The sequence below is a fragment of the Equus asinus genome, chromosome 10, assembly GCF_041296235.1.
Source record: "Equus asinus isolate D_3611 breed Donkey chromosome 10, EquAss-T2T_v2, whole genome shotgun sequence".
NCBI classification, from domain to species: domain Eukaryota; kingdom Metazoa; phylum Chordata; class Mammalia; order Perissodactyla; family Equidae; genus Equus; species Equus asinus.
The window spans coordinates 22,754,082-22,766,433 of NC_091799.1; the positions used below are offsets into that span (position 1 = coordinate 22,754,082).

The 12,352-nt window shown below is 38.9% G+C and overlaps 1 protein-coding gene across 1 annotated transcript; it reads right to left on the minus strand.

The window, feature by feature from the left end:
- Positions 1-3,860: 3,860 nt before the first annotated feature.
- LOC106830770 (olfactory receptor 1N2-like) lies at positions 3,861-4,814 on the minus strand. Its single transcript, XM_014840578.3, is given in 1 exon segment — positions 3,861-4,814. A coding segment is annotated over 1 exon segment (954 nt).
- Positions 4,815-12,352: the final 7,538 nt, after the last annotated feature.

Below are 12,352 nucleotides of genomic sequence, written 5' to 3' on the forward strand. Positions count from 1 at the left end.
AAGATCAAGACTGTACTACATACGTTAGCACAGTTCTTCTCTCTTGACCATATTAAATTAAATTACTGTAGATTGGACATATCAATTTAGAGAAAGAGAAAAGTTATCTTTGAATGGTTTTATTAATAAATGTTTGAGAATAATCAATTGGCACTCTGCATCCATTCTGAGTTTTTGCTAGTGTATCTTTCTATATTTCAAAAGCTGGAAAGAAGAAAGGAATACTTTTCCCAGACTCCTTTGCAGTGCAGGTCCTCAATGTGAATTAGGTTCTATGGAAGAGATACATTTGTGTGACATTTGGAATATTGAAATAAGATGGAGGGCATCCTTGTTTGGTTTTTTTTTTTTGCCTTTTCTACTGTCAGACGTATTGGTGAGGTATTTGCTCTGCAGTAGAATTTCAGTATCCAGTCAGTAGGTACATAGATGCCAAGAGGCAGTTGCATTGGCTGTGGCAGCTACAGCCCACTTTTCTGTGTCCAGTCATCATGTTAGTGGGAATCAAGAGGTAGTTTGGATGTTGATTTCTGATACTTGGGTTGCAGCTGCAGTGATATGCTCTTGAATTCAGTAGTTCCAGTTGCAATCTTCCGATTCCCCTCCTTCCTAACTGCATGAGATAAAAGTACTCCATGTGGGTAAGACTATTATTGTTCTTAATGTTGCTTTTGGAGACTCATCTTAGAGCCTGTGATTCTATAACACTTTCAATGACTTTGTAAGCACTCAATTCCATGAATTAACTTCATTTCTGCTTAAAATATCATCAGTAGTTTCTTTTTCCTTACCCAGAACTTTGATTAACACAATAGATAAGGAAACATAGACTTAATCCTGGAATAATTATAACACCAGGCCCCTTATGCTCATGTGGATAGACAGAAAACTCCATCAGTTCAAAATGAAAACATCACAACTGATTTCTAATACAGAGAAAGAATCACTTTTATTTTTGAAAAACTTAATTTTCTTTAAGTCTTCTGCCTCTCACCCTTATAGCAGGAAATATAATAACTTCATCTAGCATCTGTTTGTTGACAGCTTGGAGTTATCTATCAATTGTCTCTTGAAGAAGAGAAAGATTGATTTTACCTCTAGAGAAAACTCTAGATAACCAAAATATAAATATTGACTAAAACAAGTTGATAAAAATTTTAAAATATATTTAAATTTGATTATCATAGTAATATTTTATTGCAGACAATGTGGAAAATACAAGCTAAAAATGGATGTTGAAGAAAGAAAACAATGACCATACATAGTTCCATCATGTCCAGGATGGCCACTCTTAATATTTTGGTGTATTTTATTCAAGCATTTTTAGCCAAGTATTACAAATGAGGAATTCATAGTAAACTCAATAATAAGGAATTTGCTATTAAGATTATTCTGTGTAAAATATGCGTTATCAAAAAATTGGAAAACCCATACAATAGTCCAAGATATCAACATAGCACAATTTAACTAACGGAGCCCCAGTGACTAAAATTTGGGCAGTTTCTGTTTCTCCAATGAGTGATATCATTGTACATAAATTCTTGATAATATTTTTTTTAGTATTTCCTTCATGAAACTCCTGGAAGTGAAAGATTAAGTCATAAAGTACAAATCTTTTTTGTCCTCATTGTATAGATTATCAACTTAATTCCTGAAAATCTATGCCAATTTATATTCCCACTGTCTGTAGCATTTAAGAGTGGCTCCTTTGACTGCCTCCACACAGGTTCAATTATTGTCATTTAAAAACCCAATTACAATATCCAACAGTATTTTAAAATATAAATTTGGTATGGTGTTATTTCCAAAAGTCATTACATTGTGATTCTGTACTATGTAAAGGACTATTTCCATTTTCAGAATTTTACTAATTATAATAAGCTATCCATATGCCATAGGATATAGTGGGATACTTAGATACCATATAAAGTCTCTAAGTCTCCATTTACAAAAGAAAAACTTTTCATAATGAAAACAAACTAAAGTTTGATTATAGATTTAAAATGTTAATTGAAGCAGATATAACTTCTGGAAAAAAGTAAAGTGACAATGACTTTTTTATTTATGGAGTCCTTTTTTAGATTATATATGCACTTCTTTTCCAACTCATTTGCTCTGCCTAAACAATAACCCCTTTATTTTCTGAGTCTCTTGAGGGGCAGAGGTGGCTGATAACATTACAAAAGGAAAAATGGATGAGGTATAACTGTACCATATTCCAGCTCCTAAAATTTTCTGGGCTTAGAAATATTTCTAGAAGTATCCTATCCAATCGAGATTCATTAGTTTTACAAAATTCATCCTTGAAAGTGCAAATGGTCCTGTGGAAGAATGAACCTAAATAATAAGTTGAGTGCATCTCTTTTAAGGGATATAATCATATTTGGTTGAGTGCTCCAGAAATGGGAATTTTGACTGGGATAACTAGGATAGTCTGTTCAGAGGGCATGGTGTACCTGGGTGACTGGAGGCCAAGGGTGGGGATATTAGACATAAGAAATTAGTTCAGAAAAAAGAGGGATATTATTGACAAACACAGAATTTGGTTTATCTGACCTTTGCTTTAGTATCAGAAATTGCAGGAGTAGGTTGCTGTGGTCAGGGCCAAGTAAACTAATTCAAAGCCAGGATGGTCTAGTCTGCTTTCTCCAGGTGTCTCATTATTCCCACCTCTTTCATCCAAGGAGAAGGGACAGAAGGTGGAAGAGAGGATGGCCAAAGGGAAATGCATGCAGATACAATCTTTTTCCTTTAAAATTTTCTTCCTCTCAAAACAAAATCTAAGGTACAATACATCCAAAAATCATACCTCCTTTTTTAAAAAACTTGGTCCAGGATGAACTTGATCTTGAGACTTCAGAGAGCTCTGTTTAGATGCTTCCTTAGCTCTCTGGGGTGAATTTCTAATTACTGTAAAATTTTTTTGCGCCAACCCCCAAATTTCGTTTCTTGGTTATAAAAACATCTATATGTTTTGAAACATGTAGATATAAAAAAGAAACTAATAACCTGTAAACCTGCTGCAAAATGATAACCACTGTTAAGCTTTGTGACTTCTTGAAACACAAATTTTCACCAGACTATTTTTCATCAAATTATTGCCCTCAAATTTCCAGCACACTTGATTTATCATTTTGTATTTTAGGGAATATTTTATGAAAGAATCCAGAGAATGCACAGTGTACTTAGTACAAAATTGGCACACAGTATGCACACATAAACATTGGCTCTGTTTTGCCTATCCATTACAATAACAGAAAGGAATGCTTTCAAGTTAAAGAAATAGAATATTAAGGAAATACCATAAAATATGTATTAATTTAATTCTTTATCTCCTTCTATAATTATTCAGTGTTTGTCACGCTCTCTACAATGTGGTATAGTAGAAAGAGGATGGGTATTAGAATCAAACTTACCTGATTTGGGGAACTTATTTCACATTCTGAGTCATTGTTTCACAATTCTATCTCAAAGAACTGATGTGAAGAACAACGAATAACAGTAGATGATGAATAAATGTTTGTATTCTCATCTCTTCACCTCAAACCATGGCCCTCAAGGGCAGACTTACTTGGGCCATCACATACCTTAGCTCACTCTGGGTACTATACTGGCTTTAGAGACGAGGAGGGAGGAATGGTGTCCCGCTCTTAGGAATGGTTGCTTCACTGGGATCAGGAGAGAGACTGAGACAGAACACCTCATTCCAAAGTCAAGTAAAGGAGTGGAAATATCTTTTTTGTTACATCCCTAACTCAGAGTTACCTGAGAACCTTCCTGTAAAATCAATCTGAGAGTGGTGGAATCATTGAATTGGTGGCGAGCAGAGGCTGATCAGGAGCCAGAATCAGGCATCACCATCATGGTAAGAAGAAGATTTTCCCACCGCCAAATAGTTTACCCAAAGCCTTCTTCATGTCTCTGTTCCTCAAGCTATAGATAAATGGGTTTAGCATGGGAATAATCACCGCATAGAGAATGGCAGCCCTACTCTCCCTCTCTGCAGAGTGAGTTGACGGAGGAAGTAAATACACACCCATAAGAGACCCATAGAAGAGCAGGACCATGGTGAGGTGAGAACCGCAGGTAGAGAAGGCCTTCCACCACCCTCTGGGAGATGAGATGCCAAACACAGCCCAGGAAATGCGGACATAGGAGAGGATGATCAGCGTGAGGGGAGCCGTGAGGAACATCAGGCCCATGGTGATGATCATCAGCTCATTAACACGGGTATCTGAGCAGGCAAGCTTCAGTAGAGCACTGGGATCTCAGTAGAAGTGGGGGATGGCCTTGTGAGCACAGAAGGCCACATGGGTCAGCAACAATGTGTGCACCAGGGCAGGACAGTTGGTTAGCACCCAGCAGATGCCCAACATTAGTGCACAGAGCTGGGGTCTCATAGCTGTGCTGTAATGGAGTGGCTGGCAGATGGCCATATAGCGGTCATATGCCATCACTGCCAGAAGGCAGTTGTCAAGGCCACCAAACATTAGGAGGAAATATAGCTGTGCAAGGCACCCAGAATAGGAGATGGTATGGTTCTGTGTATGAATGTTGGCCAGCATTTTGGGGATTGAAGCAGAAGTGAAACAGGCATCAGCTACTGATAGGTTGGCCAGAAAAAAGTACATGGGAGTATGGAGGTGTGGGTCAGAGCTGATGGCCAGGGTGATGAGTAGGTTCCCCATCATAGTGACCAGGTACATGCCCAGGAAGATGCCAAGTAGGAGAGGCTGCTCCTCTGGCCGCTCAGAGAGTCCTAGAAGGAGGAAATCTGCAACAGCAGTTTGGTTCACTCTGCTTGGTTTTCCCATGCCCTGTGGTTCTTGTTATCTGCGCAGATAAAATCCTTTCAAGTGTCAGTATTAAATTATTAAATCCATTCATAGATATATATCTGTGGAGCTAGAAATATTCTGGGGAAATAAAGGAGATTAAATGGGCATTGCCAATAAGAATCTCTGGATCTCATCAAGGATGTAAGACAATACCCAAGGCACACTTAGAGAACAGTCAAAATAATATGCATTCAAGTACAAATTGTGCTTTCTATGCTATAATAGGGTCTAGAGAAAATAGAAAAGAATGGCTGGAGAAATCATTCTAGGCTACTGGAGGAGGTGAGAAAATGACCATATCCTTGAAGGCAAGATTGGAAAAGTCATTTATGCTTACCAATTGAAAAAGAGATACATGATTTCCATCACTGCCCCTACCCAGTACACACACACACACACACACACACGCGCGTGCGCGTGTGCACACACAATAGCCTTCTGTGTGGAGCCTGAAAGTGACTTTGAAGAAGATAGCCTCCTCTATGCTTGCCTCCCCATACCTAGAACTTGACTTCACCCATTCAGCTCCAGTCCCTGTCCTCTTCCCTAATTGGGGGAATAGGATGTGTGGACTCAGGGCAGTGTCTGTGATGTCCTATGCTCCCCATCTGTTGTTAGGTTCTCTCCCCCACAAACAGGACAGGAGCCCACCCCTGCCCCTCCATCACCCTTTTTGCTGTGTCCCTGTCTACTCTCCTCTTTCTTCTGTGCACTAGTATTCACTCTGGGAACTGGTATTTCAGTCCGCTGGTGTCTTGAACATCAACATGATCAGTACCTATTTGTAGAGCCTTGATAAGTGCCACATACTTTGATGATATTGTTTTGTTGTTCACAAGACCATGAAGTAGGTATTATTATCCTCCACAATTTTGCAAATGGTGAAAAGGAGTCTCAGAAATATTTGATGTACTCCAGATAGCTGGTAAATGAGATTCAAGTGCAAGTGTATCTCACTCCAAAGCCTGTGCCTTCACCCCTGCACTTATCCTGTATCTCTCTGATACTTAATCTTCATCAGAGGGAGGAAAGGTGAAAGGAATCAGGCTCTCCCTCTCTGCGCTTGATAATAGCTGCTCTATTCTGCTCTCCTAGGATTTAGAGCAAGCTGCTGTAAGAGGTCATTTCACATTGGCCTTGTAGAAACTGTGACCTTAGAAGTTTTTGCGAATATTTATTCCTCCATTTGTTCTTTGGTTCACAGAGAGGGTTCTGATCTTAGGCAGACAGTCACATTATCTACCCTAGAAACTTTTCCTAGTCGTTGGGCTGGGAAGGGATGTGTGTGTGTGCATGTGTTTCCTACCCTTTCCAGATTGTCACCTATCAGATTGTGGATCTTCAGATTCTCCAGTTCTGTTCTCTGGATGGAAAATTCACAATGAGGAAATGTCTGAGACCTTTCTGACTCAGTCAGTGAAGTTGGAGTCTATGGAGTCCCGGGTTTATTAGGACCACCTGGAGTTAACGACTTTCAGCTTCCATAGGCCTGGGAAGACAGGAGTCTTTCTTAGGGTTTTAAAGGCTCCTAGAACACCATTCCCCAGAGCTCATTAGAGCCAACCTCAGTGTCATTGTGCTGCCTATTCTCCAGCCAGTTCTGGCTGGGTCCTGGGGGAACTGAGGGCATCTCTCTCCCAGGAGTTACGGTCTCAGATGTGGGTCTTGGAAGTGTGATTCTGAAGCCTCTTGCTAGGATTCAGCATTTCAGCTTGACCAGCAGTCATCCTGGGAACTCCTGCCTATGCACTGGATAATTTAGAGTCTCCCCCATGACTTAGGTAATACTGAATTGAGGGAGACATCAGATTCAAAATTATAATGTGACCACATCTGCTAGTGATTTCCCTAAAGAGAGAAATCCTAACATGAAGCAATTCCCTCAAGCCCTAAACTCTCAATTAAATGAGGCAGCCTACATAGAGTACAGCAGCCACAATGCCTGATACGTAGCAGCTGCTACAAAAGTTCTGTCTCCTGAATTTTTATTAATACTATCTAATACTTATAAACACTTTCATTACATGATCTCAAGTTATCACAGCAACCTTAGGATGAAGGAACTGTTATTATTCTCATTTTACTGACGAGAAAACTGAGGATAATGACCTGATGAAGGTCATACAACTACTAAATGGAGCTGATGGGATTCCAACCTAGGTGTGCATGACTCTAGAGTCCATGCTCTTAACCACCATACTTTGTTCCAGTAACATTGATGGTTTAAATCATTAATAATTTCATAGATGCAAAATAAACTAATTGTTCTAATTTACATGCCTTTGGTTACTGGTAAGATTAAATATTTGTTTCAGATGATTTTTAACCATGAGTAATTATTTCTCAAATTATCCTGGTTGATATATTTGTACTTTACTTTTTTAAAGATTGGCACTTGAGCTAACATCTGTTGCCAATTTTCCTTCGTCTTCTTCTTCTCCTCCTCCTCCTCCTCCTCAACCACCTCCTCCTTCTCCTTCTTCTTTCTTCTTTCTTTCCTCTTCTTCTCCCCAAAGTCCGCCAGTATATAGTTGTATATTCTAGTTGTAGGTCTGTCCAGTTGTGCCATGTGGGACACCACCTCAGCATGGCTTGATGAGCAGTGCTAGGTGCACGTCCAGGATCCGAACTGGCGAAACCCTGTGCCAAGCTCGCGAACTTCACCACTCAGCCATGGGGCTGGCCCCTATTAGCAGTTTTTTTTTTTTTTTCTATTCGCATGCCCATGCTTTTTTGAATGGATATTAAAGGCAATAAATTAAAATTAAAACATTTTATTCTGTTTCTTTTCTGTCCTTGCAGTTCCATTATGTATTATAGTTTTTAAAAATTATTTTTGTAGTCAAAATCAATAGCTGTTGGGTTTGTGATTTTTTTACATTACTTTTATACTAAAATGTCTTTCTTCTCATAAATCAGGGAAATCTGATTTAATTTTTCTTCTAAATTTTAAATACTATATTTAAATCTTTAACTTACCTGCACTTTATGTTGTGGTATGGTAAGAGAAAAGGATCTAACTTTACTTTTAATTTTTCACACATAGCTGGTTTTATGAGTACTGTTTTTGAATAACTCATGCATTCTCCATTTGTTTGTTAGCTCTGTGCACCTATATGTGGCCTTTCCATATCACCTGGACTGCTCACAGGATGGCAGCTGGGTTCCGAAAGGGAGCTTTTTGAGAGCAAACATTCTAAGGGGTCAAGGTGGAAGCTGCATGGTGTTCCTAACACCTAGCTTTAGAAATCCTAGAATCTCACTTTCACTACCTCCTACATACCAAACAAGTCACTAAGGCCGGGCCAGTGACTAAGGGAAGGAAGTTAAGCTCTACAGCTCCATAGGAAGAATAGCAAAGAAATTTCATCACTCTTTAATTTACCACAGCCTGCACTCTTGCCACAAAATATTTACATTCTTCCCACATTCAGAATAGACTCACACATCCCAAGAGACTCAAAATCTCAGCCTATTGCAACATCAGGTCAAGTCTAGGATCTTGTCATCTAAATGAGATCTAGGTGAAAATGCATTTCTTCAGATGCATTCCCCCGTGTATTGTTCTTATTACTCTGAAGACCTGGGAATGTGAGAGACAAGTTATTCCCTTTCCCCCTCCACACTCATGGCCAACAAGATGGTGACACAGACTGGATCACTGAGACAGACACTCCAAATCCTTGGGGTGCGATCGGGGAGGGTAGGACAGGGAGGAGGACAGGAAGCACATAGCTATGTTTCATTCATTCTCATTGCTGCTAATATACCACTCACAGACATACCAAAATTCATCTATTCTACTGTTGTTAGCCATTTAGATAATTTCCAGTTGGATATTTTACAAATATAGATCGTCCCTGGCTTATGATTTTTCAATTTTACATGATGTCAAAGAAATATACATTCGGTAAAAACAATACATCAAATTTTTAATTTTGATCTTTTCCTGAGCCAGGGATATGCAGTACGATCCTCTCTCGTGATGCTGGACAGCAGCAGTGAGCCACAACTTCCAGTCAACCACATGATCACAAGGGTAAACAAAAGATTCACTCGCAGCCAGTCTGTACACATCCAACCATTACGTTTTTTCACTTTCAGTACAGTATTCAATCAATTACATGAGTATTCATCACTTTATTGTAAAATAAACATTGTGTTAGATGATTTTGCCCAGCTGTAGGCTAATGTAAGTGTTTTGAGCACACGTAAGGTGGGCTAGGCCGAGCTATGATATTCAGTAGGTTAAGTGTAATAAATGTACTTTCCACTTAAGATATTTTCAACTTACTATGGATTTATCAAGATTTAACTCCTTAGTAAGTTGAAGAATATCTGCAATGGTGATATAAACATTCTTGTGTGGAATATATATGCACATTTTAGTTGACTATATGCTTAGTAGTAGAATGATGTACACCTGAAATTTATATAATGTTATAAAACAATGTTACCAAAAAAAAAAAAATGTAGTGGTGATAAAAAATGCCCCTGACTCTGATTCCAGGGAAAAAGCTTTCAGTATTTCTCCACTGAGTATGATATTTCCTGTTGAAGTTTATTAAATACTTTTGTTGCATCTACTGACATTTTGAAATGATTAGTGTCCTTTTTATATTAATGTAGTGAATTTGATTGCCTTTCAAATGTTAAACTAAACTTTAATCATGAAATAAACCCTTTGGCTCAGTGGAGTAGGCTTTTTGTCTATACCTAGATTCAGTTTTCTAATATTTTGTTTAGAATTTTTTAAACTTGAGAGATCGGTCTTTGATTTTTCTTTCTTGTCATGTACTTCTCAGATTTTGGTATTATGGCTATTCTTGCCTCATAAAAAGAGTTACAAACTGTTTCCTCTTTTATTATTCTGGTTAAAAGTTTGTATAAGACTGTGGTTATTTCTTCTTTAAAAGTTTGGAAGAATCCATCAGTGAAACCATCTGTGACTTGATATTCCCATTTTGGGAACATTTGATAAAGGATTCCATTTCTTTAGTAGTTATTGAGCTACTCAGATTTTCTTTTCCTTTGTCTTCTTTAATATATTTTTGTTTTTGAAGCATCTTCCTATTTTACTCAAAATGTGAAATTCATTAGCTTAAAGTTGCCCATAATAGCTTCATATTGTCTTTACATTTTTTAAAAAACTGAGGAGAGTGGTTGTCCCAGTGATGTAGTGGTTAAGTTTGCACACTCCACTTTGGCGTCCCAGGATTCACCAGTTCAGATCCCGGGTGCAGACCTACATACCACTTATCCAGCCATGTTGTGGCAGGCATCCCACATATAAAGCAGAGGAAGATGAGCACGGATGTTAGCTCAAGGCCAGTCTTCCTCAGCAAAAAGTGGAGAATTGGTGGTGGATGTTATCTCAGGCTAATCTTCCTCAAAAAAAAAAAAACCTAAGGAGAGCAAGCAAGACAAATAATACCTGTAAAAATTAATGAATGTTTATATGTGTATATATCTGTGTAGCCACTATACAGAAAAAAAATATATATAAGCCATTTCCATCACCCTAGTCTTTCTCAATAATACCTCATAGGTAAACAGTATCCTTATATTTATTAATGAAATTAAATTAATATCACCACTTACCCACAAATAAAACCCAGACTTAGATGGTTTCACTGTTTAATTATTATTTTTTTTTGAGAAAGATTAGCCCTGAGCTAACATCTTCCTCCAATCCTCCTCTTTTTGCTGAGGAAGACTGGCCCTGAGCTAACATCCATGCCCATCTTCCTCTACTTTATGTGTGGGATGCCTGCCACAGCATCACTTGACAAGCAGTGCATAGGTCCACGCCTGGGACCTGAATTGGTGAACCCTGGGCTGCCCAAGCTGAATGTGCAAACTTAACTGCTGCACCACTGGACAGGCCCCACCCGTCTCTTTTAATATACAGTAGAGTTAAAAGCATGAGTTTTAATCAAATAGATTTGTGTTTCAATTCTGGTGCAGCCGTCTTTTCTTTGGTTTCCTCATCTGTAAAATGGAAATCATAATACCATTTATTTACGAGGGTTGTGGTAAGAATTAAGTGAGCTAATGTTATGAGGCCTTAAAGAATAATAAATATACTAGCTACTGTTACTTCTACTGGAAATGATGCATTTTTATAGCTTGTTCTGAAATATAATTCCTTATTCTTAAAATAAAGAATTCTTGTACTTTAAGAAAAAAGAGATGAAAATACGTCATGGCAATGCTACATGTCAAGTTAATGGAACAATAAGAGAGAAAAGCAAATCTCCAAAGACTCTAGCAAGTGTGCCCCAAGTCTCACAGAATTTCAGTAAACGACACTGGGATATCTGTGTACCTAGAGATTTGGTGCAGGATCATTAATATAGATTGCAGTATAAGGAGGTGGGTAACCAGTCTCCAACCAGGTAAAAAAGGGAGAGCAAATTTAATAGGAATATTAGGAATTTGTCAGTGACAGGAATGGTCAGTACAAAATGTCTCAAGGGAGGAAATTTAAGAGAATCTTTGATGAATTGATAATCTGGCTGAGTGATTTTCACTTAAGAGTTCACCCTCTTGATGAGTCTGGCTAGTGGCCCTTTCATGTCTTTGTTCTTAAGACTATAGATAAAGGGATTTACCATGGGAGTGACAGCCATGCACATTATGGAGGCAATAATGTTGTTCTTTGAATTGCTAGATGATGGAAAAAATATAATGCAGTAATTGTCCCATAGAATATAAACAAAACATAGAGGTGGAGCCACTTGTGGATAAGGCTTTGCAGAACCCTTTGGTAGAGGGCACCAACAGAATAGAGCCCCTGACAAGGACATAAGAGACAATAGAGACTCTGATAAGGACACTCAATGGCAAAAAGACAGACATAACCCTTAGAATGAAGATGAGCAGGTCTTTGAGGGAGATGTCTGAGCAGGAGAGCTTAAGCGGAACAGCAAGGGCTCAAAAGAATGGGGAAGGCTCCTATTAGCATAGAGGGACAGAGGGACTTCTAAGAGTGTCTGGAGAAAAACAATGGCACAGGAGAGGACCCAGGACCCAATCAACAAACAAAACACACAGCTCTAACCACATGAAAATGGTGTAGTGAAGAGAGTGACAGATGGCCACAGACCTGTCATATGCCACCACTGCAAGAAGAAAGCTATCAAGGAAACCAAATAGTATAAAGAAATACGCCTGTAAAATGCACCCTGCATAAGTGACAGATTGGCAGTGAGTATGCATGTTCATCAGCATCTTATTGACAGTGATAAATGAAAAGGAGACGTCACTGAGGGCCAAGTTGCTGAGGAAGAAGTTCATGGGGGTGTGTAGGCGAGAGTCCAGCCTGATGAGCAGGAAGATGAGCAGATTCCCCAGTCAGGTACATGCCCAGGAATAGGGTGGAGAACATGCCCTGCTGCTCCAGTGGGATGGCTAACCCCAGGAGGAAGAACTCAGACTCACTGCTCTGGTTCTCAGGTCTCATACTGCTCTTCTATATGCTGGTGGTGAAGATGGTTTTGGAATCTCAGGAA